Source organism: Anopheles coluzzii, chromosome 2 (genome assembly GCF_943734685.1).
Source record: "Anopheles coluzzii chromosome 2, AcolN3, whole genome shotgun sequence".
In the NCBI taxonomy this organism is placed as follows: domain Eukaryota; kingdom Metazoa; phylum Arthropoda; class Insecta; order Diptera; family Culicidae; genus Anopheles; species Anopheles coluzzii.
Window position 1 is genome coordinate 90,592,559 of NC_064670.1, and position 22,813 is coordinate 90,615,371.

The 22,813-nt window shown below is 45.6% G+C and overlaps 1 protein-coding gene and 19 non-coding genes across 21 annotated transcripts; all 20 read right to left on the reverse strand.

Moving 5' to 3' along the window:
- Window positions 1-536: 536 nt before the first annotated feature.
- Window positions 537-12,883, reverse strand: LOC120952575 (calcium/calmodulin-dependent protein kinase type 1). Of its 2 annotated transcripts, none has more exons than XM_040371969.2 (2): window positions 12,426-12,883; window positions 537-10,321 (listed from the first exon to the last, which is right to left on the reverse strand). In XM_040371969.2, the coding sequence occupies exon 2, from the start codon at window positions 9,093-9,095 to the stop codon at window positions 7,869-7,871; it is 1,227 nt and encodes a 408-aa protein (XP_040227903.1). In that variant the 5' UTR covers window positions 9,096-10,321; window positions 12,426-12,883; the 3' UTR covers window positions 537-7,868. The 2 variants fall into 2 exon arrangements, with proteins under 2 accessions (XP_040227903.1, XP_040227905.1); XM_040371971.2 differs by lacking the exon at window positions 12,426-12,883 and adding an exon at window positions 10,837-11,578.
- A 701-nt stretch (window positions 12,884-13,584) lies between these two features.
- On the reverse strand, window positions 13,585-13,703 carry LOC120954285 (5S ribosomal RNA). The gene has a single exon (XR_005751660.1). It is a non-coding gene; the product is annotated as a 5S ribosomal RNA (ribosomal RNA).
- Window positions 13,704-14,085: 382 nt separating this feature from the next.
- On the reverse strand, window positions 14,086-14,204 carry LOC120954317 (5S ribosomal RNA). The gene has a single exon (XR_005751689.1). It is a non-coding gene; the product is annotated as a 5S ribosomal RNA (ribosomal RNA).
- A 382-nt stretch (window positions 14,205-14,586) lies between these two features.
- Window positions 14,587-14,705, reverse strand: LOC120954328 (5S ribosomal RNA). Its single transcript, XR_005751700.1, has one exon. It is a non-coding gene; the product is annotated as a 5S ribosomal RNA (ribosomal RNA).
- Window positions 14,706-15,087: 382 nt separating this feature from the next.
- Window positions 15,088-15,206, reverse strand: LOC120954059 (5S ribosomal RNA). The gene has a single exon (XR_005751441.1). It is a non-coding gene; the product is annotated as a 5S ribosomal RNA (ribosomal RNA).
- A 382-nt stretch (window positions 15,207-15,588) lies between these two features.
- LOC120954071 (5S ribosomal RNA) lies at window positions 15,589-15,707 on the reverse strand. Its single transcript, XR_005751452.1, has one exon. It is a non-coding gene; the product is annotated as a 5S ribosomal RNA (ribosomal RNA).
- A 382-nt stretch (window positions 15,708-16,089) lies between these two features.
- Window positions 16,090-16,208, reverse strand: LOC120954083 (5S ribosomal RNA). The gene has a single exon (XR_005751463.1). It is a non-coding gene; the product is annotated as a 5S ribosomal RNA (ribosomal RNA).
- Window positions 16,209-16,588: 380 nt separating this feature from the next.
- LOC120954094 (5S ribosomal RNA) lies at window positions 16,589-16,707 on the reverse strand. Its single transcript, XR_005751474.1, has one exon. It is a non-coding gene; the product is annotated as a 5S ribosomal RNA (ribosomal RNA).
- A 382-nt stretch (window positions 16,708-17,089) lies between these two features.
- On the reverse strand, window positions 17,090-17,208 carry LOC120954106 (5S ribosomal RNA). Its single transcript, XR_005751487.1, has one exon. It is a non-coding gene; the product is annotated as a 5S ribosomal RNA (ribosomal RNA).
- Window positions 17,209-17,590: 382 nt separating this feature from the next.
- LOC120954118 (5S ribosomal RNA) lies at window positions 17,591-17,709 on the reverse strand. Its single transcript, XR_005751499.1, has one exon. It is a non-coding gene; the product is annotated as a 5S ribosomal RNA (ribosomal RNA).
- Window positions 17,710-18,089: 380 nt separating this feature from the next.
- On the reverse strand, window positions 18,090-18,208 carry LOC120954129 (5S ribosomal RNA). The gene has a single exon (XR_005751510.1). It is a non-coding gene; the product is annotated as a 5S ribosomal RNA (ribosomal RNA).
- A 380-nt stretch (window positions 18,209-18,588) lies between these two features.
- LOC120954260 (5S ribosomal RNA) lies at window positions 18,589-18,707 on the reverse strand. Its single transcript, XR_005751635.2, has one exon. It is a non-coding gene; the product is annotated as a 5S ribosomal RNA (ribosomal RNA).
- A 380-nt stretch (window positions 18,708-19,087) lies between these two features.
- LOC120954261 (5S ribosomal RNA) lies at window positions 19,088-19,206 on the reverse strand. The gene has a single exon (XR_005751636.2). It is a non-coding gene; the product is annotated as a 5S ribosomal RNA (ribosomal RNA).
- A 382-nt stretch (window positions 19,207-19,588) lies between these two features.
- Window positions 19,589-19,707, reverse strand: LOC120954141 (5S ribosomal RNA). The gene has a single exon (XR_005751521.1). It is a non-coding gene; the product is annotated as a 5S ribosomal RNA (ribosomal RNA).
- Window positions 19,708-20,089: 382 nt separating this feature from the next.
- On the reverse strand, window positions 20,090-20,208 carry LOC120954152 (5S ribosomal RNA). Its single transcript, XR_005751532.1, has one exon. It is a non-coding gene; the product is annotated as a 5S ribosomal RNA (ribosomal RNA).
- Window positions 20,209-20,590: 382 nt separating this feature from the next.
- LOC120954264 (5S ribosomal RNA) lies at window positions 20,591-20,709 on the reverse strand. The gene has a single exon (XR_005751639.2). It is a non-coding gene; the product is annotated as a 5S ribosomal RNA (ribosomal RNA).
- A 382-nt stretch (window positions 20,710-21,091) lies between these two features.
- LOC120954265 (5S ribosomal RNA) lies at window positions 21,092-21,210 on the reverse strand. Its single transcript, XR_005751640.2, has one exon. It is a non-coding gene; the product is annotated as a 5S ribosomal RNA (ribosomal RNA).
- A 382-nt stretch (window positions 21,211-21,592) lies between these two features.
- Window positions 21,593-21,711, reverse strand: LOC120954163 (5S ribosomal RNA). The gene has a single exon (XR_005751543.1). It is a non-coding gene; the product is annotated as a 5S ribosomal RNA (ribosomal RNA).
- Window positions 21,712-22,093: 382 nt separating this feature from the next.
- LOC120954290 (5S ribosomal RNA) lies at window positions 22,094-22,212 on the reverse strand. Its single transcript, XR_007452360.1, has one exon. It is a non-coding gene; the product is annotated as a 5S ribosomal RNA (ribosomal RNA).
- Window positions 22,213-22,594: 382 nt separating this feature from the next.
- LOC120954280 (5S ribosomal RNA) lies at window positions 22,595-22,713 on the reverse strand. The gene has a single exon (XR_005751655.2). It is a non-coding gene; the product is annotated as a 5S ribosomal RNA (ribosomal RNA).
- Window positions 22,714-22,813: the final 100 nt, after the last annotated feature.

Below are 22,813 nucleotides of genomic sequence, written 5' to 3' on the forward strand. Positions count from 1 at the left end.
TGCTAGGAATTAGCAATTGCACCGCCAATCTAAACTACTTGCCCGCACTCGACCGGACTCTACTGGATCCGTTCAGACTCAGCAAGACCAATACGGACTGATCCGGAGAGGTCCGAACTTATCCGGAATGATCTGGAATCGGAATCGATGAGTCAGTTGAGGCAGTTTAAAATCAACCATTATATCTCTTCTTAAAATTGGCGAATGTTGGAAGAATTTTCTGTTCATTATTTCAAAATAATCATGAATGTTTGCACTCATGCTACCTTTTTTTTTAAAATTTTGATGTATAAAAAGAACCGTAGCGTTCTTTTCTAGTGAACTGGTTCATCTTTTTTTTCACGTGAACTGAATGAACCGTAAGGTTCTGGTTCATTTAGCACACCTCTAATTGTGGACATGTGGATGTTTTGCTGTTATTATGCTGCGTTTGTCGCAATAATTTTCTGCTCATACTTACCCCCAAAAGTACGTATTTTGTTTCATTTTGTTTTAGTTTAGATCTTTCGTAAAGGAAACACACAAACACAAACAAAGGCGCTACCATATGCTGTTTAGCTGCTTTCAGTTACACAATGAACGAATTTATTGAGATTATTAAATGCTATTCAGCAAAGCTGCATCATTGCGCGCTCTTTCTCTCTTCTTTCTCGTATAACCAGATTATTTAATATGTTTGTTTGTTTGTTTGTTTTTTGCTTTGTTTCCATTTTGCTTCACATTTGTTTTAGTAGTTTACGCGTAGTGTGATAGTTTTCTGTGTTTTTTCTCTCTTTTCTTTTGCTATTGTTTTGCTTGCGTTTGCGTTTTCTCTCGTTTGTCTCCGTGCGCATATCGCGCCCTTCTTTGCTACACCCAACATATTACCAACTTCTTCCGTTATCCCAACTGTTTTTGTTTTTAGCTACAGGGTTGGGTGAAGAAATGCAATAAAACCCTTCTTTCCCCTCGACAAACGACAAAGTAGTAGTAGTAGTGGTTGTGTTAGTAATAGTAGTAGTAGTAGTACTAGTAGTAGTTAGGTTGCTGTTGATGGTATCCCGCTCCGCACTGTCTGTGATGAATATATTGTTTGTCTGTTTTGGTGTGGTGTTGTGCTTTAACGCGCAGCAACCCTTTTTGCTTCACACGGGGACTCTATCCTCTTTTTCGCATGCGTTTTTATCTCTTTCTTCAACATGACCCACCTGTGTATGTGTGTGTTCTTACCACATAACTTTCTTTTTTAATATCCTTTTTTGTTTTCTTCATTCCATCAACATTTCTGATTTGTTATTCGTTCTATTTGTTTTCTCTCACCTTCCTCGGTTGTTTTTTTCTCTTCTGTGTTTGTCGCTCTATCGCTGTTTGAATCGCTGCTCTTAACCACTAAACACCTACTTAAGTTTAGTACTAGGTTTTGTTTTGCTGTTACTTTTTCTCTGTTTTTTTCTTCTTCTCATTTTTTTTTAAATATAGTAGATCACATTCATAGACCACATAATAAAATTATTGTATTAGTTGAATTTCCTAAAACCTCTCACCCTCACTCCCTTGCTTGCCCCATCCCAAAACAACGATCAACCCCCAAACCCAACATCAACTCTCTCCGTGTTCGTGCTACTCCTTTATTACACTTTAACCTCTCCTCTGCTGTCTAAGTCGCAGCTACTACTTTCGTTTCGTTACGCTACTCTCATGCAACGGGCGGGCTGTTTTATCTTCACGCTGTTGCTGTAGCTGTTTAACAACAAAACACAAAAACAAGGGCCAAATAAACACCAACTAACACAACTTGGAACAACAGTCTAACAATCTATCCAGCTGGTTTGGTAGTACAAAGGTGTCCAGATAAAAACACAAATCGGTTCTTGCCCGTCCGTCCACGCCCTGCCAGTTGCAGCTGCAGCTGCTGCACGTGGGCGCGTTTGGGAGGCCTAACGGGTCGGCCAGCTTAAGCTACAAATATACAGGGTTTTCGAGGATTATATAGACATGTTCAGCGAGTTGTAGATTCGTTCAGGCATATAATAGACTCTTTCAGCGAGATATAGAATTGTTCGGAAGTAGGTGTAGACATGTTCGGTTATACTGTAGAGCTGTCACTTTCGTACCCCTTGGACTGCAAGTTGGATCATTCTCATCAGAAGGTAAACAAACGGTTTTCGAAAAAATATGCTTTTTTCAACTAATTTATGTATTAAACAGTTTGGAGAATGATTATTAGCTACTTTTAGGACTTTTAAGAACGAAAAATTGAACCCTGCTGCACAGTGTGTAAACAAAACAAATGACAGCTCTACAGAATCGTTGACCATGTCTACACCTACTTCCGAACAATTCTATATCTCGCTGAAAGAGTCTATTATATGCCTGAACGAATCTACAACTCGCTGAACATGTCTATATAATCCTCGAAAACCCTGTATGTCTATGGCCACACACTCACACACACAAACAGAACGCTCACACAGTGCGACGATGGTTGCTGTGTTGCTGTGAGGGAAGAGTGTGGTTTTTAAAAATATGTTATTCGCACATGTATATGTATGTATATGTATATGTATATATATATGTATATAATATGTATGTATATTTTTAAGGTAATAATCAAAGGTACACATACTACCCCCGGTTTTATTTTCTTTAAACATCAACGTTTTGCCATTTGCGTTTGCCTTGGTTGCATTTTCACTATTTTAAATTCAAAACATGTTCAACTTAAAAACCACCGCCAGTTTCTCCATGCTTTTCTCTCTCTCTCTCTCTCTCTCTCTCTCTCTCTCTCTCTCTCTCTCTCTCAATCTATCTTTGTTTGTCGTTTTGTCTTTACAACTGTCTGTGTGTGTGTGTGTTTTATTTCTTGTAGAACTTTTCTTAAACTGTTTTTGCATTGATAATGTTGTCTCTGATTTTACAACAATGATCCAAGATTTAACAACTCAACAACAACACTGCTACTACTATCGCCTGTTTTCCTCTATTTTTATTTTCTTGTTTTTTGTTTTTGTTTTTGGACGATGGATGACGTGTGTTTTTAAGACGACGGATCGTTTATTATTAATTAATTATTTGTTTGTTTTATTTGTTTCTTGATTTGCTTGTTTTGCCCGTTCTCCACATGCGTGTGCAGCGCAAAAGAAAAAAAAACGTACTAAATCTAGTTAGCGACGCGAATCTAAAAAACACATTTCCCATTGCTACTGCGATTGCAACTGACCGCGAACACCATCGAGAGAGATAGAGATTTCAACAGAGAGATGAAAGAAAGAGAGAGAAAGAGAGCGATCAACTTGCTATTTGTTGTATTTGCTTGCTTTGCATGTTTGTTGATTTATTTTTTTATTTTTTCGTTTTGCAATTTTTGTTCAATTTTGTACCGTTTGTGTGTGTGAGTGTTTTGTATGTGTTTGTTGCTTAGCTTTTGCCCATTTACAGAGAAGTATGTTCAGATTCGTTTGTTTATTTGTTTTTTTTTGTGTTTAATCTGTTATCAGCCAATTTTAAACCCACACATCGAGCAAAAGGGCTGACAGCAGTGATGATCACAGAGAAAAGTCGGCGTTTGCACGTGGGAAAGTGTGGCGGCGGGAGCATGCGGTAAAGAGGGTTAGCTCCACGTGGTCGCTTACGCGGTACAGTTGCGCATAAAAGAGAGAGAGAGAGAGAGAGAGATAGAGCGAGACAGTGGCGGGTCATGTACACTAAACTAAAGTCAGCATGTTTTATGTATGCCGCCTCTAGGAACTGAATGCTCCGCTGGCCGCGGGCCCGGATGATTGCACTAAATTGCACTCGTGTGCCAAAGCGCACACGGAAACAGGATATATGTGGAGAGTACGACAGAGATTAACATTCGCTCGTTTGGAAATATCCCTATTACATTATGGTTCCGAACAGAGCTAGCGCTTGGCTTGATATGAATGGAATGCAGAACAGAGAAATACACAGGAAAACGATAAACAAAAAAACAAACAATGACGAGAGAGACTGAGAGTGGACAGTTACTATCTATGTTTGCATGTGTCCTTAAAGTCTTTGTTGCCTTTTTTATAGTAATCGTTGGAATTGGAATGTTAGTAGTAGCAGTAGTAGCAGTAGTAGTAGTAGTAGCGTTCCCTTTGATTTTTACTTTCACTTTACATTTCTTTGCGCCATCGCGCACTACAATGGGGGGGAGGGGAAATGGAACATAAAATTGTATATAAAAAAGCTCTATATTCTCTGCCCTACGCTCGTTTTACGCCTTTTTAAGTCTTTCGTTTTGTTTTTAAATATTTTTTTTTCTTTTCTTTTCTTTTGTTGTATGTAATGATTTTTTCTTGTTTTTTTTTTTATTTGTTTGTTTTCACCTCACACACACACATACCCAGGAGCTAACACGCACTGTACAAAGGAATTCTTCATAACATTACACATACACGCACACGCACACACATACACATGCACACATGCACACTTTACAATACACGTTCGCCTTCAAGCGTTAAAAGTTGCTGGTACAAATCAGATTCAAATTGCTTTAAATTAATCCGAATGCGATCTGTCTCGCTTTACAGCTGCTTCTCTTAGTACAATCTCGTTAGAATTGTTGTGTGCTTTGTGTGTTTGTTTGTTTGTTGCTTTTGCTAATGCTTTTTTGTCTATTCTAGTGATTTGTTTTGTCCGACATCAAATCAATCCAATCAAAACTAAATACCCATCTACTTTAGTGCGATAATTTTAATTTTGTTTTATCGACAAGTTTTTTTGTTTTTCTCCATCCCCTTTCTTATGTTGTTGTCGTATTCTATGTACTGAAAAGCATGTTATTAACACGCTTCTCTGCGTTAAGCCCTATGGATAATGGTTCACCGTATGTGCACAGCGTTAACATTCTTCCTCGGTCCGGCGTCAACTGCACAAACATTGGTACGGCAACGATTTTGTACGTGTGTTGCGCCACCCCGTACACTTAAAATATTTGCAAACAGGCCGGTAACGTGATGCTACGGTTTTTTATCTTCTTTTTTTTCAAATGTTAAACAATGATGCCTTTTTTGATGTCGATTTTGTCGGTTTACCAAACATTTTCCTGCTGCTACCTCATCTTTTCCTTTCCCATGGGGATTTTCCCAGGGTTGGTGGTTTATCACGCGCGCAAATGTTCTCAAACAACTCTAGACCGACGGTTTAACTTAAGGTCTAAGCCGGGTTAAGCCTTACAACGTTTGTTTGTGTTTGTTTATTCTTCGTACATTACGCTTTTAACAACTACTAGGAGAAGCACACCATACCGTGTTTTGGGGCGTGTGCGCGAGAACTATTGCGATTCATTCATTCGTAACAACAAGAAGAAATAAGAAAATAAACTAACGCAAACTAACGCAAACGTGACCCATAATCGAGCCACACATTATTGGGAGCTTCAAAAAATCCCTTTGCTTTCATCTAATGCCAGCTAACCTGCGTTATATTGCACCTCAGCCACTAAGGGTAGAGGCTAGCCGATCAGATCGTTGTTGTTGATGGAAAGTATGCGTGTTTGCTTATCAACAGAATAAAAACTAACGCAAAAAGTACTTAAGATCACAAACTGAATCGGTGTAAAAAAGGTGGATCAAGGTACGGGAAGGGGAGAGAGATTTCATCGCGTTTATCGTCATGTGCATGATATGGATTCGTTCGTTAAGTGGTTTGTTGGGACGCCGCCTCGATCGTTTGTCCCGTCCAGCAAAGATCACACTTTACACGTTAGGGAGAGTTGGTTGTTTGGAGAGATTCAAAATATCGTGCATTACACTAGCAGTAAAATCGCTTGTCATTAATAATACGAACAAACGTCTAAAAAAAAACTATAACAACACGAGAGCGACAGGCAGGGAATGATTAAAACACCCGTGTGTGTTCTAATTGGTTAATATCTTGCTTTTGCTCTCTGTACGCCCCAAACAAGACTCGTGCACTGCCGGTGCTGGTTGGTTGGTTGTTTGATTGATAAGTGTTGTTTGTTTGCTTTACTTTAACCTAGACTATTTTAAAAGAGGCTTGTCATTTTATGCAATCGTTGATCGTGTTTTCGCACAGCTATTCGGCACGGTTTTCAGCGTGCTTTAGCTCGCTACAATCTTGTTTCAAGCAACGCAACAACATTCAACGCTATCAAATTGTGACCCCAAAAGTCACTCCGAAGTTCGCCAGCAACTGGTGAGGTACACACATTGTGAAAAGGAAATATTTGCTAAACAACAAAAAGCTGCAAGACGGAAAACACAACAAATTAAGCTGTAAATTATACGGTAATTGCAACCAGTTAGCGCCTTGGCGCTAGGGGACGGTTTCTAACACAACATTACACACGCTTTTTTTTTGAACAGGCAGAGATTCGATCGTCTTCATATCTGGACACGCTAACACAGCAACGCTTAACCCATTTTGCACGTTACCGTTAATGGGTCGCACAAACGGCTGCACTTATTATTAGAAGGAATGGATTCGATGTCACAAACAGGGCAAAAACGTTCTTCCAACACGAGTTTATAAAAAGCATGTACGTGTATCTTTCCTCGCCCATCGTCTATTAGATTAAGCTCATACCGCTCGCTTTTCCGCACAGATTTGAATTCTAATAAACAGGTGTTAGCAAACGCGTACTGAAACGAATCAGTAAATAAATTGTGAAAAAATGCCCCCAACAAAAAATGCATTACAAGCAAACGAAGAAGAATGTTTAAGTATTGTTGGAATAAGAGAAGTACAACGCGCAACGGCGGCTTGTGGGTCTAGTTTGAATTATGGTTTAAATGTTTCCGTTAAACACACGCAACAAGCTGTTCACTTTCCAATAAGAACACGATGCCCGCCGGTGTGCATGTTTAAGTATAAGTACCTAAGCGACAGTGGCTTTAAAATTGTTAATATCATTGCACTTAAGACATTCTAAAACGATCCCCTATCGGTTGAACACATCGTACAGAACGAACGCGTTGCCGTATTTGGCAATTTTTAAACCATCCATTTTCTGCTCCTGCGGTTAACGATTATGAAATCGACATTAATTAGCTATCACTGTGATGTGGTAAAGTTTGAAACAAAAAAAATAATAGTTTGTGATAAAACCTAAACAAAATATATCGCGCAAACATACACTGCTAATATTCACCTTCATCACTTGAGCAACTGTTACGTGATGTTCGGTAAAGCTCGCGCGCATTGCGCATTGCCCGTTAGGTTCGTGGTCTACAGTTAACGTCGGTAGGATGTTCTTCGGGGGCGGGTGAATGTTTTGGTTGTACCAAACCAGTACCAGTGTGTCCCTTTAATCGGTCGGTGGAATTGGCCGTAGCCGTTATGAGAAATATCTCCGTTGAGCTTTTGCAGTGTTTGCAGATTGCAGACTGTTTAAACATTGTTATACCTTTTCCCTGGCCTGTGGTTTAAGCTTGCCTACACTGTCTTGTGTCTTAAGTATCATTTTTCAGTTCGCACCGTCCAGTACAATAGTAGCGTAAGAGATATCGTCCGAGAAACATTGGTTATTGGGTTTCAAAATAAAATTAAAGAAAATGGAAACAATTATCATTATAAACAAAGAGGTATAAACGCTTCACTGCTAGAACGAGAACAAACGAGAACTTTAACAACATCGTACAACAAACATAAAAAGAGTATCAAGTACAGCTACTACTACAAACAGAAACGGAAACAAACAGATATATCTGCGGACAGAGGCCTGCCATCACACACGGACACACACACACACACACATACGTTCCCTCCTCTCTTGCCCTTTCCCTATAAACTACTAGGTGCGCTCCTCTCCTACCGTGTGTGTGTTTTTGTCGTGTTTCCATTTAAGCTAAGTAGAGTTTGTGTTTGTTTTTTGACACGACCAACCAACCAACTAGTTATTACTTACTGCCCGACGCAGCAGTAGTAGCAGTGTCCGCTTGTCCATCCCCACTCGTCTCGTTGCCAGCACCACCACCACCACCAGCCGCCGACGAGGTGCCATCCGCCGCCACATTGCTTATCCGGGAGGAGCTGCGGCCGTACGCGGTGCCGCTGCCGCCGCTGCTCAGCGCCATCCGCTGCATCTGCCGGATGACGGTGGCCGCGTGGTACGCCTGCTTCCAGCGCGACTTGGCAAAGTTCTTCTTCAGCTGCTCGGACACGGTACCGTGGATGTTCTTGCTGCTGGCCGCGTTGCCCGAGATCCACGGGTGCGCTAGCGCCTGCTTGCACGTGAACCGCCGCTCCACGTTCACGCACATCAGGTTGCGTATGAAGTCTTTCGCCGAGTCGCTAATCTCGTCCCAGTACGGCGAGTCGAACTCGAACTCGCCCTTCAGTATCTGCGCGAACAGGTTCGCATCGTTCTCGTCGTAGAACGGCGGGTAGCCGCACAGCAGTATGTACGAGATGACGCCTATGCTCCACACGTCCACCGCCTTGCCGTACGGTTTCTGGGCGAGCACCTCGGGCGCGACGTACCCGGGCGTACCGCACGCCGTCGCCATGAAGCCCGAATCCTCCATCTTGGACAGGCCGAAGTCGCTGATCATGATTTTGCTGTCCTCGGCCGCACTGTAGTAGAGCAGATTCTCCGGCTTCAGGTCCCGGTGCACGACGCCCTGCTCGTGCATGTAGTCGACCGCTTCCAGCACCTGCCGGATCAGGTTCGACGCGTCCCGCTCGGTGTACGAGCCCTTCTCGACGATCCGGTCGAACAGTTCGCCCCCGGTCACCAGCTCCATGATCAAGTACACCTTCGACTTGTCCTCGAACGTTTCTAGCAGCTGCACGATGTTGGGATGGGCGAAGCGCGGCCCCCCGATTGGCGGTGCCGCCGTCTGCACCCCGCTGCCGTCGCTGCGCCGCGCACTGAACCGCTTCAGCACGCGGATTTCGTTCTCGAGCGAGTCCTCCTTCCCCTTCAGCGCCTTCTTGTCGATGATCTTGACCGCGTACTGCTGGGCCGTCTCCCGGTGCTCGCACAGCCGCACCTCGGAGAACGCGCCCGTCCCGAGCAGCTCCTTGATGACGTACTTGTCGTCGATGCTCGGCAGCTTGTCGCACCCATCCTTCACGTCCTTGCGTATCTTTTTGCCCGAATCTTTCTTCCCAAACAGTGGCATGGTGTAGCGCCCTCCCCCTTGGGAGTGTGTGAGAGAGAGAGAGAGTGAGAGAGGCAGTTAGAGAGAGAGATAAGAGAGCGAATCTTCCTTTTGTATTCTGCCGCGTCCTTCCGCCTTATTATTGCTCGCAGGCGTCCACACAATACAGTCCTTTGAAGCTTGGCACAGCGTTTGTTCACTCTCCCTCCCCTTCTCGATCTCGTCCTTTTGTGGAATAATAGGCGCCTCTGTCGTCTCCGCCTTTTTAATTCTTACTCCGCTGCGCCAATCCGTTTCGCGCTGTGCTGGGCCGCCGTGCAGTAACGTTGTCCTTCACAGGCGACAGGCGGGCAGGCTGACTGTCCTTCCCGAAACACACAAGTCACAATAAGCTTTGTCTCTGTGGCCGCCTCCCCGTTTTACCACTACGGCTACTACTATCGTCCGTACTACCGGGATTCTACAGGAACCAGGAACGCACACGCACACACACACACTATCAGACACTTCTTCCGTACTTTTCCTCTCTACTCCTCACTACACACTACAGACGGCACGGTGAGAATCGTGGCAAATGCGGCGCCGCGGCACCATCGAGCTATTGTTTTCTTCTTTTTTTGTTCCTTTCCGTTACGGACACAGGTCCACTGTCGAATGGTCCCCGCTCGGTGCCGAACGGTTTTGCCCCTCGTGTTGCTTTCTTCGCAAATGCGGGGAGATAGTGCCGCTCTTGTAGTGATTGTGGCGATTCGGTTTTAACAACACAAAACAGTAAAACCTGGACAGAAATGATGCAAACGGCCGGCACGCTTATCTCGCCCCTCTCGTACGGAGGCAGCAGCACATGTGTGCGTGGTGTGGTATGTGTGGCGGGCTACACCGTGGGGCGGCTGCTAGTAGTTTGTAGGGCCTTCATGTGCGTGTTGTTTTTCCCGCCACCCCGCTGCTGTTCCTCTACCCCAATACACTACACCACATACAGAACACAGAGGACACACATACAAAACGCGCGCACATGTACGTGTACGTAGGTACGTAGGTTCTACTACCAAAAGCACGGGACAGAGTGACGTTGGTCGTTAGACGAGAAGATGGACACACAGACACACACACACACACAACACTGTTCGTTCCTTTCTTAGTGCAACAGGCGCAACATTGTCACTGGCCTCGGATTACGTGGTGTGTCGTTGTGTTGCTGTTGCTGCTGTTGCTGCTGTTGCGTGTATTCGCGCCTGCCCCGATTGCTGCAACGAGAAGGAAAGAAGGAAAACCCATAATGAATAAATTAGTTGTGTATTGGGCCGTAGTATGCAGCGTAACTGCCACTGGAAGAAATAAATCCCGTGTCCCTTTCCCCCATTACTCCATTACTGGACAACAAATAAAATCAACAGGTTGATAGGCATCATTCCCTTCCACAGCACACCACCCCAATTACTATTTAGCGCGCGTCCTTCATATCTACACCCTTCCTCACTCTCCTCCTCCCCTGGGTTAATCGGTCACGTATTTGGTGGTGCTGTTGCAGTGGTGGCCGTCATCGGGCGATAGAACGGGAGAAGCACACAGGTCCTTGTGGCCCCTTTTATGTATCCAATTGCACAAACACACACACTCTCCAATGCGTTGTTGTGGTTGCTTCCGACACATTGAGGAGCACACCTACCAGCACAGCCCGGAATACTGTCGTTTCGTTTCGTACTTTTACTCTCATATGTACAGGGCAACCAAAAAAAAAAAAGAGGGAAAAATTGAATACTCTATGGTTACAACGGCCGACACCAAAACACGTGTTCGAAGCATCTATACCGGACTGCGCGAACGTTTAGCAAACGCGGCGGCGACGACAACATTGACGTTGCGTGTGTATAGGGATGATGGTGTGACCCCTGTCCACCCGGGGTGGCATCGAATTCGCCCGGATGATTACACCGGGGGCCGATGATGTTGTTTGGTTGGCTTGATGCGCACCAATACCAGCCCCCATCATCGCCGCCCTATAACCCGCTCGATGTTACACACGGAACGTGATCGCTGCCAAGATTACAACCATCTCATAAACAATTTCACCACACACATATGCACACACACACACACAATCGTGTCCTTCACACCCTTCACGGAGAGGAGACGGGGTGCTGCTGGTAGAGCTGGAGAATGGGTGAATGGGTGTTTTTGGCGTTTTGCTTCTTTTTGGTTTTGGGGGGTGGGGTGATGCGCATTCCTCCTCGTTGGCCCTATTAATCTCTGATCCCACCCCGCCTTTGATGAACCCCGTTCGACTGACGTCATCGTAAAAAAGAACGGGTGGATAGACACACACACACACATCGCACGCACGCACGGGTCGCAGTGCCCCCATCTTAGCAGCGGATTCGTGGAGCAACCCGTGGAGCCAGCAGCCGCAGCACAGCCTACTCCTGCAATTCTCTGCCAGGAGAAGCGCAGCCAGTGGCCGGGTCGGTCGTCGTCTTGCCCGTCGCTCTGGCAGAGAGTTGTGTGGTGAACGTCCCCCCCCCCCCCCTTCCACCCCGTATCGAGCCATATCGAGCACAATGCCAACAAGAAAAGGGGGAGCAGTCGCAGCAGCAGCAGGCTCTAAAACGAATCCAGCGAAACGGACGGTACTATAACTTTCAATTTACCATAAGGTCAAACTCCCCTGGCTTCATGCCCATCAGTACCGTCCGGCCCTGGCCCACCACCACCATCGACTGCGCGTGTTCCCTTCCTTTGCCAGCGATAGGACACGCGCAAAAAAAAACCCACCAACACACAAACACACACACAGACACAGAGACACACAAATTCGCACAGCATGGCATAGCTTCTCTGGCTGCTTTTTTGTGTGCTGCCCTTTTTGCCCCTTCTGCAGACGCTTCCGAGCTTACCACAGTCACTGTTCTGTGTGTGCGTGTGTGTCTGTGTGTGTGCTGCATGAAGATAATCAATAATTTGGTTTAAAAACACCACAATTTCCACACTTTCTTGGACACTCACACACATCTATGCACACAGGCACACAGGTGGAGCACACGCATAACATTAAATTTAGACGGGGCTGCAAGGAAGGCACAACGGGGCCGTGACGGACCCTTCGCTGCTGGTGCTTTTCCGCATTGACCTCAACCCAAACGGGGCACGGCGACGGTTTCCTTCAGGGGTGTTGGGGGCCGATCTCGGTGGTGGGCGGTTTTCTATCGGCCAATAAAAAACCCATCAACGCGCTATCACCCACCTTCATCGCTCGCAAAACACAGCGTGTGTGTGTGTGTGTCTGTGTGTTGTTAAAAGCGCACGTTCCTGCCGTATATGAATTACACGAGAGAGACCCCCCATTTGACATACCTATCAGCAGGAGGAGACGGTCGAAAGGTGCTGTTGCTGCTGTTGCTGTTGTTGCTACTGGCTACTCTTGGCACGCGTTCGCCTTGCACGGATGTTCCACGTACTCTTGCCGTATGCAGGAGCTGCTGCTGCTGCTGCTGCTCGCGGATGAATAGTGTAGCGAAAACAAAAACACATCAAAACACTTTTTCTGTCCACACTCACACACGCACACAGGGGTACACGCGAGAACACCTTCTAGGTTCAATGTTTTATTCTGCGCCAGCAGACCAAAAATGCAATCGGCAGCACACGCGGTTGTAATAAGTGACCGCTGGACCAACACCAACTGTGTGCGGGGGCTATTAGGCTGTTATTTCACCTCCCCGCGTGCAAATGATGCGTTTTTTGCGTGCGGAGGAGTTTCTCTTGTTGCTTGTGTGTGTGTAGTTTTTTTCCTTGCTGCTGGTTGATTTTGCATGAACGACGACTGGTGTTGGGCAAGGTTGCTAGACCAAATGTCAGTTTGTTTCGAAGTCGCACGGTGACAGCAAACCGAGATAACTAAACAGATCGTGTGAAATCGTTGTCGGTGCAAAGCGAAAGAGACATCCAATGATTTAAAAAAATTGTTCTGGTGAGAAAACACGAAAACAAAAAGGATGTCGGAAGATACACGATGGCAGTTGTCAAACAATTTAAAGGAAAAATATTTGACTGACTGCAAGATCTTACCTCTTGTATAAACCTCAGTCAGATATGACAACCGAACTGTGAGACGACTGTGGACATAGAACAGCATAAACAACATTCAATGGTAACAAGAGAAGAACTTTGCTAAGCATTATTCCTTGCAAATCAAGTTTTTCGCTGAAATTTCAAAACACAACTACTTCTCTTGAGCAGGAGCAACCGTGTGTAACAACACTGCGTGTTTTGACGTACTAAATCAACAAATCATCACCAAAACAACAAAACAATACAATTCAATTAAACAGCGTGTGCTGCGAAGGGCTATAAATAGAACAACATCGCCCTTCGAGGGAAGCATTAGAAGAAGGAACAATTCATCCAAAAGGAACTTTTTCAAAGCGTACTGGGATGACCACAAGGACGATGGATACATTCCATGCGACCAAACACATCCCCGATGAGGCTGAGAAAAGCAAAAAGGTGAAGATGCCAACGACACATGGTTTTCCCAAGTGGTCACCCACCTAAGTACTAGCCATGCCCGATGTTGCTTAACTTCGGTGATCGGACGAGAACCGGTGTTTTCAACATGGTATGGTCGTTGACAACCATGCCCGCCGCTAACACGCAACATAAACCAACGTCACACCGCCGTCTAACGTTCAAATCTAGTGTGGAATTCATCTTTTCTGCAGCCTCCACAGGTCACAGGGCTCAAGCTACAGTGCTTTTTACACAATAAATTGCATCTTCATGAGTGGTTGTTTGAGAAAAAGTATGTTCGACCACAGTTCCCCCACTCCAACATATGCTACGAAGGGCTATAAATAGAACAACATAGCCCTTCGAGGGAAGCGTTAGAAGAAGGAAAGAATTCCTCCAAAAGGAACTTTTTCACAGCGTACTGGGATGACCACAAGGACGATGGATACATTCCATGCGACCAAACACATCCCCGATGAGGCTGAGAAAAGCAAAAAGGTGAAGATGCCAACGACACATGGTTTTCCCAAGTGGTCACCCACCTAAGTACTAGCCATGCCCGATGTTGCTTAACTTCGGTGATCGGACGAGAACCGGTGTTTTCAACATGGTATGGTCGTTGACAACCATGCCCGCCGCTAACACGCAACATAAACGAACGTCACACCGCCGTCTAACGTTCAAATCTAGTGTGGAATTCATCTTTTCTGCAGCCTCCACAGGTCACAGGGCTCAAGCTACAATGCTTTTCACACAATAAAACACATTTTCAATAGTGGTTGTTTGAGAAAAAGTATGTTCGACCACAGTTCCCCCACTCCAACATAAGCTACGAAGCGCTATAAATAGAACAACATCGCCCTTCGAGGAAAGCGTTAGAAGAAGGAAAGAATTCATCCAAAAGGAACTTTTTCACAGCCTACTGGGATGACCACAAGGACGATGTGTACATTCCAAGCGACCAAACACATCCCCGATGTGGCTGAGAAAAGCAAAAAGGTGAAGATGCCAACGACACATGGTTTTCCCAAGTGGTCACCCACCTAAGTACTAGCCATGCCCGATGTTGCTTAACTTCGGTGATCGGACGAGAACCGGTGTTTTCAACATGGTATGGTCGTTGACAACCATGCCCGCCGCTAACACGCAACATAAACCAACCTCACACCGCCGTCTAACGTTCAAATCTAGTGTGGAATTCATCTTTTCTGCAGTCTCCACAAGTCACAGGACACAAGCTACCATGGTTTTCACACAATAAATTGCATCTTCTTGAGTGGTTGTTTGAGAAAAAGTATGTTCAACCACAGTTCCCCCACTCCAACATAAGCTACGAAGGGCTATAAATAGAACAACATCGCCCTTCGAGGGAAGCGTTAGAAGAAGGAAAGAATTCCTCCAAAAGGAACTTTTTCACAGCGTACTGGGATGACCACAAGGACGATGGATACATTCCATGCGACCAAACACATCCCCGATGAGGCTGAGAAAAGCAAAAAGGTGAAGATGCCAACGACACATGGTTTTCCCAAGTGGTCACCCACCTAAGTACTAGCCATGCCCGATGTTGCTTAACTTCGGTGATCGGACGAGAACCGGTGTTTTCAACATGGTATGGTCGTTGACAACCATGCCCGCCGCTAACAAGCAACATAAACCAACGTCACACCGCCGTCTAACGTTCAAATCTAGTGTGGAATTCATCTTTTCTGCAGTCTCCACAAGTCACAGGACACAAGCTACCATGGTTTTCACACAACAAAACACATTTTCAATAGTGGTTGTTTGAGAAAAAGTATGTTCGACCACAGTTCCCCCACTCCAACATATGCTACGAAGGGCTATAAATAGAACAACATCGCCCTTCGAGGGAAGCGTTAGAAGAAGGAAAGAATTCATCCTAAAGGAACTTTTTCACAGCGTACTGGGATGACCACAAGGACGATGGATACATTCCATGCGACCAAACACATCCCCGATGAGGCTGAGAAAAGCAAAAAGGTGAAGATGCCAACGACACATGGTTTTCCCAAGTGGTCACCCACCTAAGTACTAGCCATGCCCGATGTTGCTTAACTTCGGTGATCGGACGAGAACCGGTGTTTTCAACATGGTATGGTCGTTGACAACCATGCCCGCCGCTAACAAGCAACATAAACCAACGTCACACCGCCGTCTAACGTTCAAATCTAGTGTGGAATTCATCTTTTCTGCAGCCTCCACAGGTCACAGGGCTCAAGCTACAATGGTTTTCACACAATAAATTGCATCTTCATGAGTGGTTGTTTGAGAAAAAGTATGTTCGACCACAGTTCCCCCTCTCCAACATATGCTACAAAGGGCTATAAATAGAACAACATCGCCCTTCGAGGGAAGCGTTAGAAGAAGGAAAGAATTCATCCAAAAGGAACTTTTTCACAGCGTACTGGGATGACCACAAGGACGATGGATACATTCCATGCGACCAAACACATCCCCGATGAGGCTGAGAAAAGCAAAAAGGTGAAGATGCCAACGACACATGGTTTTCCCAAGTGGTCACCCACCTAAGTACTAGCCATGCCCGATGTTGCTTAACTTCGGTGATCGGACGAGAACCGGTGTTTTCAACATGGTATGGTCGTTGACAACCATGCCCGCCGCTAACACGCAACATAAACCAACGTCACACCGCCGTCTAACGTTCAAATCTAGTGTGGAATTCATCTTTTCTGCAGCCTCCACAAGTCACAGAGCACAAGTTAAAATGATTTTCACACAACAAAACACATTTTCAATAGTGGTTGTTTGAGAAAAAGTATGTTCGACCACAGTTCCCCCACTCCAACATATGCTACAAAGGGCTATAAATAGAACAACATCGCCTTTTGAGGAACGCGTTAGAAGAGGAACAATTCATCCAAAAGGAACTTTTTCACAGCGTACTGGGATGACCACAAGGACGATGGATACATTCCATGCGACCAAACACATCCCCGATGAGGCTGAGAAAAGCAAAAAGGTGAAGATGCCAACGACACATGGTTTTCCCAAGTGGTCACCCACCTAAGTACTAGCCATGCCCGATGTTGCTTAACTTCGGTGATCGGACGAGAACCGGTGTTTTCAACATGGTATGGTCGTTGACAACCATGCCCGCCGCTAACACGCAACATAAACCAACGTCACACCGCCGTCTAACGTTCAAATCTAGTGTGGAATTCATCTTTTCTGCAGCCTCCACAGGTCACAGGGCTCAAGCTACAATGCTTTTCACACAACAAAACACATTTTCAATAGTGGTTGTTTGAGAAAAAGTATGTTCGACCACAGTTCCCCCACTCCAACATATGCTACGAAAGGCTATAAATAGAACAACATCGCTCTTTGAGGACAGCGGTAGAAGAAGGAAAGAATTCATCCAAAAGGAACTTTTTCACAGCATACTGGGATGACCACAAGGACGATGGATACATTCCATGCGACCAAACACATCCCCGATGAGGCTGAGAAAAGCAAAAAGGTGAAGATGCCAACGACACATGGTTTTCCCAAGTGGTCACCCACCTAAGTACTAGCCATGCCCGATGTTGCTTAACTTCGGTGATCGGACGAGAACCGGTGTTTTCAACATGGTATGGTCGTTGACAAACATGCCCGCCGCTAACACGCAACATAAACCAACGTCACACCGCCGTCTAACGTTCAAATCTAATGTGGAATTCATCTTTTCTGCAGCCTCCACAGGTCACAGGGCTCAAGCTACAGTGCTTTTCACACAATAAATTGCATCTTCAAGAGTGGTTGTTTGAGAAAAAGTATGTTCGACCACAGTTCCCCCACTCCAACATATGCGACGAAGGGCTATAAATAGAACAACATCGTCCTTCGAGGGAAGCGTTAGAAGAAGGAAAGAATTCATCCAAAAGGAACTTTTTCACAGCGTACTGGGATGACCACAAGGACGATGTGTACATTCCATGCGACCAAACACATCCCCGATGAGGCTGAGAAAAGCAAAAAGGTGAAGATGCCAACGACACATGGTTTTCCCAAGTGGTCACCCACCTAAGTACTAGCCATGCCCGATGTTGCTTAACTTCGGTGATCGGACGAGAACCGGTGTTTTCAACATGGTATGGTCGTTGACAAACATGCCCGCCGCTAACACGCAACATAAACCAACGTCACACCGCCGTCTAACGTTCAAATCTAGTGTGGAATTCATCTTTTCTGCAGCCTCCACAGGTCACAGGGCTCAAGCTACAATGCTTTTCACACAACGAAACACATTTTCAATAGTGGTTGTTTGAGAAAAAGTATGTTCGACCACAGTTCCCCCACTCCAACATATGCTACGAAGGGCTATAAATAGAACAACATCGCCCTTCGAGGGAAGCGTTAGAAGGGGAACAATTCATCCAAAAGGAACTTTTTCACAGCGTCCTGGGGTGACCACAAGGACGATGGATACATTCCTTGCCACCAAACACATCCCCGATGAGGCTGAGAAAAGCAAAAAGGTGAAGATGCCAACGACACATGGTTTTCCCAAGTGGTCACCCACCTAAGTACTAGCCATGCCCGATGTTGCTTAACTTCGGTGATCGGACGAGAACCGGTGTTTTCAACATGGTATGGTCGTTGACAACCATGCCCGCCGCTAACACGCAACATAAACCAACGTCACACCGCCGTCTAACGTTCAAATCTAATGTGGAATTCATCTTTTCTGCAGCCTCCACAGGTCACAGGGCTCAAGCTACAGTGCTTTTCACACAATAAATTGCATCTTCAAGAGTGGTTGTTTGAGAAAAAGTATGTTCGACCACAGTTCCCCCACTCCAACATATGCGACGAAGGGCTATAAATAGAACAACATCGCCCTTCGAGGGAAGCGTTAGAAGGGGAACAATTCATCCAAAAGGAACTTTTTCACAGCGTCCTGGGGTGACCACAAGGACGATGGATACATTCCATGCGACCAAACACATCCCCGATGAGGCTGAGAAAAGCAAAAAGGTGAAGATGCCAACGACACATGGTTTTCCCAAGTGGTCACCCACCTAAGTACTAGCCATGCCCGATGTTGCTTAACTTCGGTGATCGGACGAGAACCGGTGTTTTCAACATGGTATGGTCGTTGACAAACATGCCCGCCGCTAACACGCAACATAAACCAACGTCACACCGCCGTCTAACGTTCAAATCTAGTGTGGAATTCATCTTTTCTGCAGCCTCCACAGGTCACAGGGCTCAAGCTACAATGCTTTTCACACAACGAAACACATTTTCAATAGTGGTTGTTTGAGAAAAAGTATGTTCGACCACAGTTCCCCCACTCCAACATATGCGACGAAGGGCTATAAATAGAACAACATCGCCCTTCGAGGGAAGCGTTAGAAGGGGAACAATTCATCCAAAAGGAACTTTTTCACAGCGTCCTGGGGTGACCACAAGGACGATGGATACATTCCATGCGACCAAACACATCCCCGATGAGGCTGAGAAAAGCAAAAAGGTGAAGATGCCAACGACACATGGTTTTCCCAAGTGGTCACCCACCTAAGTACTAGCCATGCCCGATGTTGCTTAACTTCGGTGATCGGACGAGAACCGGTGTTTTCAACATGGTATGGTCGTTGACAACCATGCCCGCCGCTAACACGCAACATAAACCAACGTCACACCGCCGTCTAACGTTCAAATCTAGTGTGGAATTCATCTTTTCTGCAGCCTCCACAAGTCACAGGACACAAGCTACAGTGCTTTTCACACATTAAAACACATTTTCAATAGTGGTTGTTTGAGAAAAAGTATGTTCGACCACAGTTCCCCCTCTCCAACATATGCTACGAAGGGCTATAAATAGAACAACATCGCCCTTCGAGGGAAGCGTTAGAAGAAGGAAAGAATTCATCCAAAAGGAACTTTTTCACAGCCTACTGGGATGACCACAAGGACGATGGATACTTTCCATGCGACCAAACACATCCCCGATGAGGCTGAGAAAAGCAAAAAGGTGAAGATGCCAACGACACATGGTTTTCCCAAGTGGTCACCCACCTAAGTACTAGCCATGCCCGATGTTGCTTAACTTCGGTGATCGGACGAGAACCGGTGTTTTCAACATGGTATGGTCGTTGACAACCATGCCCGCCGCTAACACGCAACATAAACCAACGTCACACCGCCGTCTAACGTTCAAATCTAGTGTGGAATTCATCTTTTCTGCAGCCTCCACAGGTCACAGGGCTCAAGCTACAATGATTTTCACACAACAAAACACATTTTCAATAGTGGTTGTTTGAGAAAAAGTATGTTCGACCACAGTTCCCCCTCTCCAACATATGCTACGAAGGGCTATAAATAGAACAACATCGCCCTTCGAGGGAAGCGTTAGAAGAAGGAAAGAATTCATCCAAAAAGAACTTTTTCACAGCGTACTGGGATGACCACAAGGACGATGGATACTTTCCATGCGACCAAACACATCCCCGATGAGGCTGAGAAAAGCAAAAAGGTGAAGATGCCAACGACACATGGTTTTCCCAAGTGGTCACCCACCTAAGTACTAGCCATGCCCGATGTTGCTTAACTTCGGTGATCGGACGAGAACCGGTGTTTTCAACATGGTATGGTCGTTGACAACCATGCCCGCCGCTAACACGCAACATAAACCAACGTCACACCGCCGTCTAACGTTCAAATCTAGTGTGGAATTCATCTTTTCTGCAGCCTCCACAGGTCACAGGGCTCAAGCTACAATGATTTTCACACAACAAAACACATTTTCAATAGTGGTTGTTTGAGAAAAAGTATGTTCGACCACAGTACCCCCACTCCAACATATGCTACGAAGGGCTATAAATAGAACAACATCGCCCTTCGAGCGAAGCGTTAGAAGAAGGAAAGAATTCATCCAAAAGGAACTTTTTCACAGCGTACTGGGATGACCACAAGGACGATGGATACATTCCATGCGACCAAACACATCCCCGATGAGGCTGAGAAAAGCAAAAAGGTGAAGATGGCAACGACACATGGTTTTCCCAAGTGGTCACCCACCTAAGTACTAGCCATGCCCGATGTTGCTTAACTTCGGTGATCGGACGAGAACCGGTGTTTTCAACATGGTATGGTCGTTGACAACCATGCCCGCCGCTAACACGCAACATAAACCAACGTCACACCGCCGTCTAACGTTCAAATCTAGTGTGGAATTCATCTTTTCTGCAGCCTCCACAAGTCACAGGACACAAGCTACAGTGCTTTTCACACATTAAAACACATTTTCAATAGTGGTTGTTTGAGAAAAAGTATGTTCGACCACAGTTCCCCCTCTCCAACATATGCTACGAAGGGCTATAAATAGAACAACATCGCCCTTCGAGGGAAGCGTTAGAAGAAGGAAAGAATTCATCCAAAAGGAACTTTTTCACAGCCTACTGGGATGACCACAAGGACGATGGATACTTTCCATGCGACCAAACACATCCCCGATGAGGCTGAGAAAAGCAAAAAGGTGAAGATGCCAACGACACATGGTTTTCCCAAGTGGTCACCCACCTAAGTACTAGCCATGCCCGATGTTGCTTAACTTCGGTGATCGGACGAGAACCGGTGTTTTCAACATGGTATGGTCGTTGACAACCATGCCCGCCGCTAACACGCAACATAAACCAACGTCACACCGCCGTCTAACGTTCAAATCTAGTGTGGAATTCATCTTTTCTGCAGCCTCCACAGGTCACAGGGCTCAAGCTACAATGATTTTCACACAACAAAACACATTTTCAATAGTGGTTGTTTGAGAAAAAGTATGTTCGACCACAGTTCCCCCTCTCCAACATATGCTACGAAGGGCTATAAATAGAACAACATCGCCCTTCGAGGGAAGCGTTAGAAGAAGGAAAGAATTCATCCAAAAAGAACTTTTTCACAGCGTACTGGGATGACCACAAGGACGATGGATACTTTCCATGCGACCAAACACATCCCCGATGAGGCTGAGAAAAGCAAAAAGGTGAAGATGCCAACGACACATGGTTTTCCCAAGTGGTCACCCACCTAAGTACTAGCCATGCCCGATGTTGCTTAACTTCGGTGATCGGACGAGAACCGGTGTTTTCAACATGGTATGGTCGTTGACAACCATGCCCGCCGCTAACACGCAACATAAACCAACGTCACACCGCCGTCTAACGTTCAAATCTAGTGTGGAATTCATCTTTTCTGCAGCCTCCACAGGTCACAGGGCTCAAGCTACAATGATTTTCACACAACAAAACACATTTTCAATAGTGGTTGTTTGAGAAAAAGTATGTTCGACCACAGTACCCCCACTCCAACATATGCTACGAAGGGCTATAAATAGAACAACATCGCCCTTCGAGCGAAGCGTTAGAAGAAGGAAAGAATTCATCCAAAAGGAACTTTTTCACAGCGTACTGGGATGACCACAAGGACGATGGATACTTTCCATGCGACCAAACACATCCCCGATGAGGCTGAGAAAAGCAAAAAGGTGAAGATGCCAACGACACATGGTTTTCCCAAGTGGTCACCCACCTAAGTACTAGCCATGCCCGATGTTGCTTAACTTCGGTGATCGGACGAGAACCGGTGTTTTCAACATGGTATGGTCGTTGACAACCATGCCCGCCGCTAACACGCAACATAAACCAACGTCACACCACCGTCTAACGTTCAAATCTAGTGTGGAATTCATCTTTTCTGCAGTCTCCACAAGTCACAGGGCTCAAGCTACAGTGCTTTTATCACAATAAAACACATTTTCAATAGTGGTTGTTTGAGAAAAAGTATGTTCGACCACAGTTCCCCCACTCCAACATATGCTACGAAGGGCTATAAATAGAACAACATCGCCATATGAGGGAAGCGTTAGAAGAAGGAAAGAATTCATCCAAAAGGAACTTTTTCACAGCGTACTGGGATGACCACAAGGACGATGTATACATTCCATGCGACCAAACACATCCCCGATGAGGCTGAGAAAAGCAAAAAGGTGAAGATGCCAACGACACATGGTTTTCCCAAGTGGTCACCCACCTAAGTACTAGCCATGCCCGATGTTGCTTAACTTCGGTGATCGGACGAGAACCGGTGTTTTCAACATGGTATGGTCGTTGACAACCATGCCCGCCGCTAACACGCAACATAAACCAACGTCACACCGCCGTCTAACGTTCAAATCTAGTGTGGAATTCATCTTTTCTGCAGCCTCCACAGGT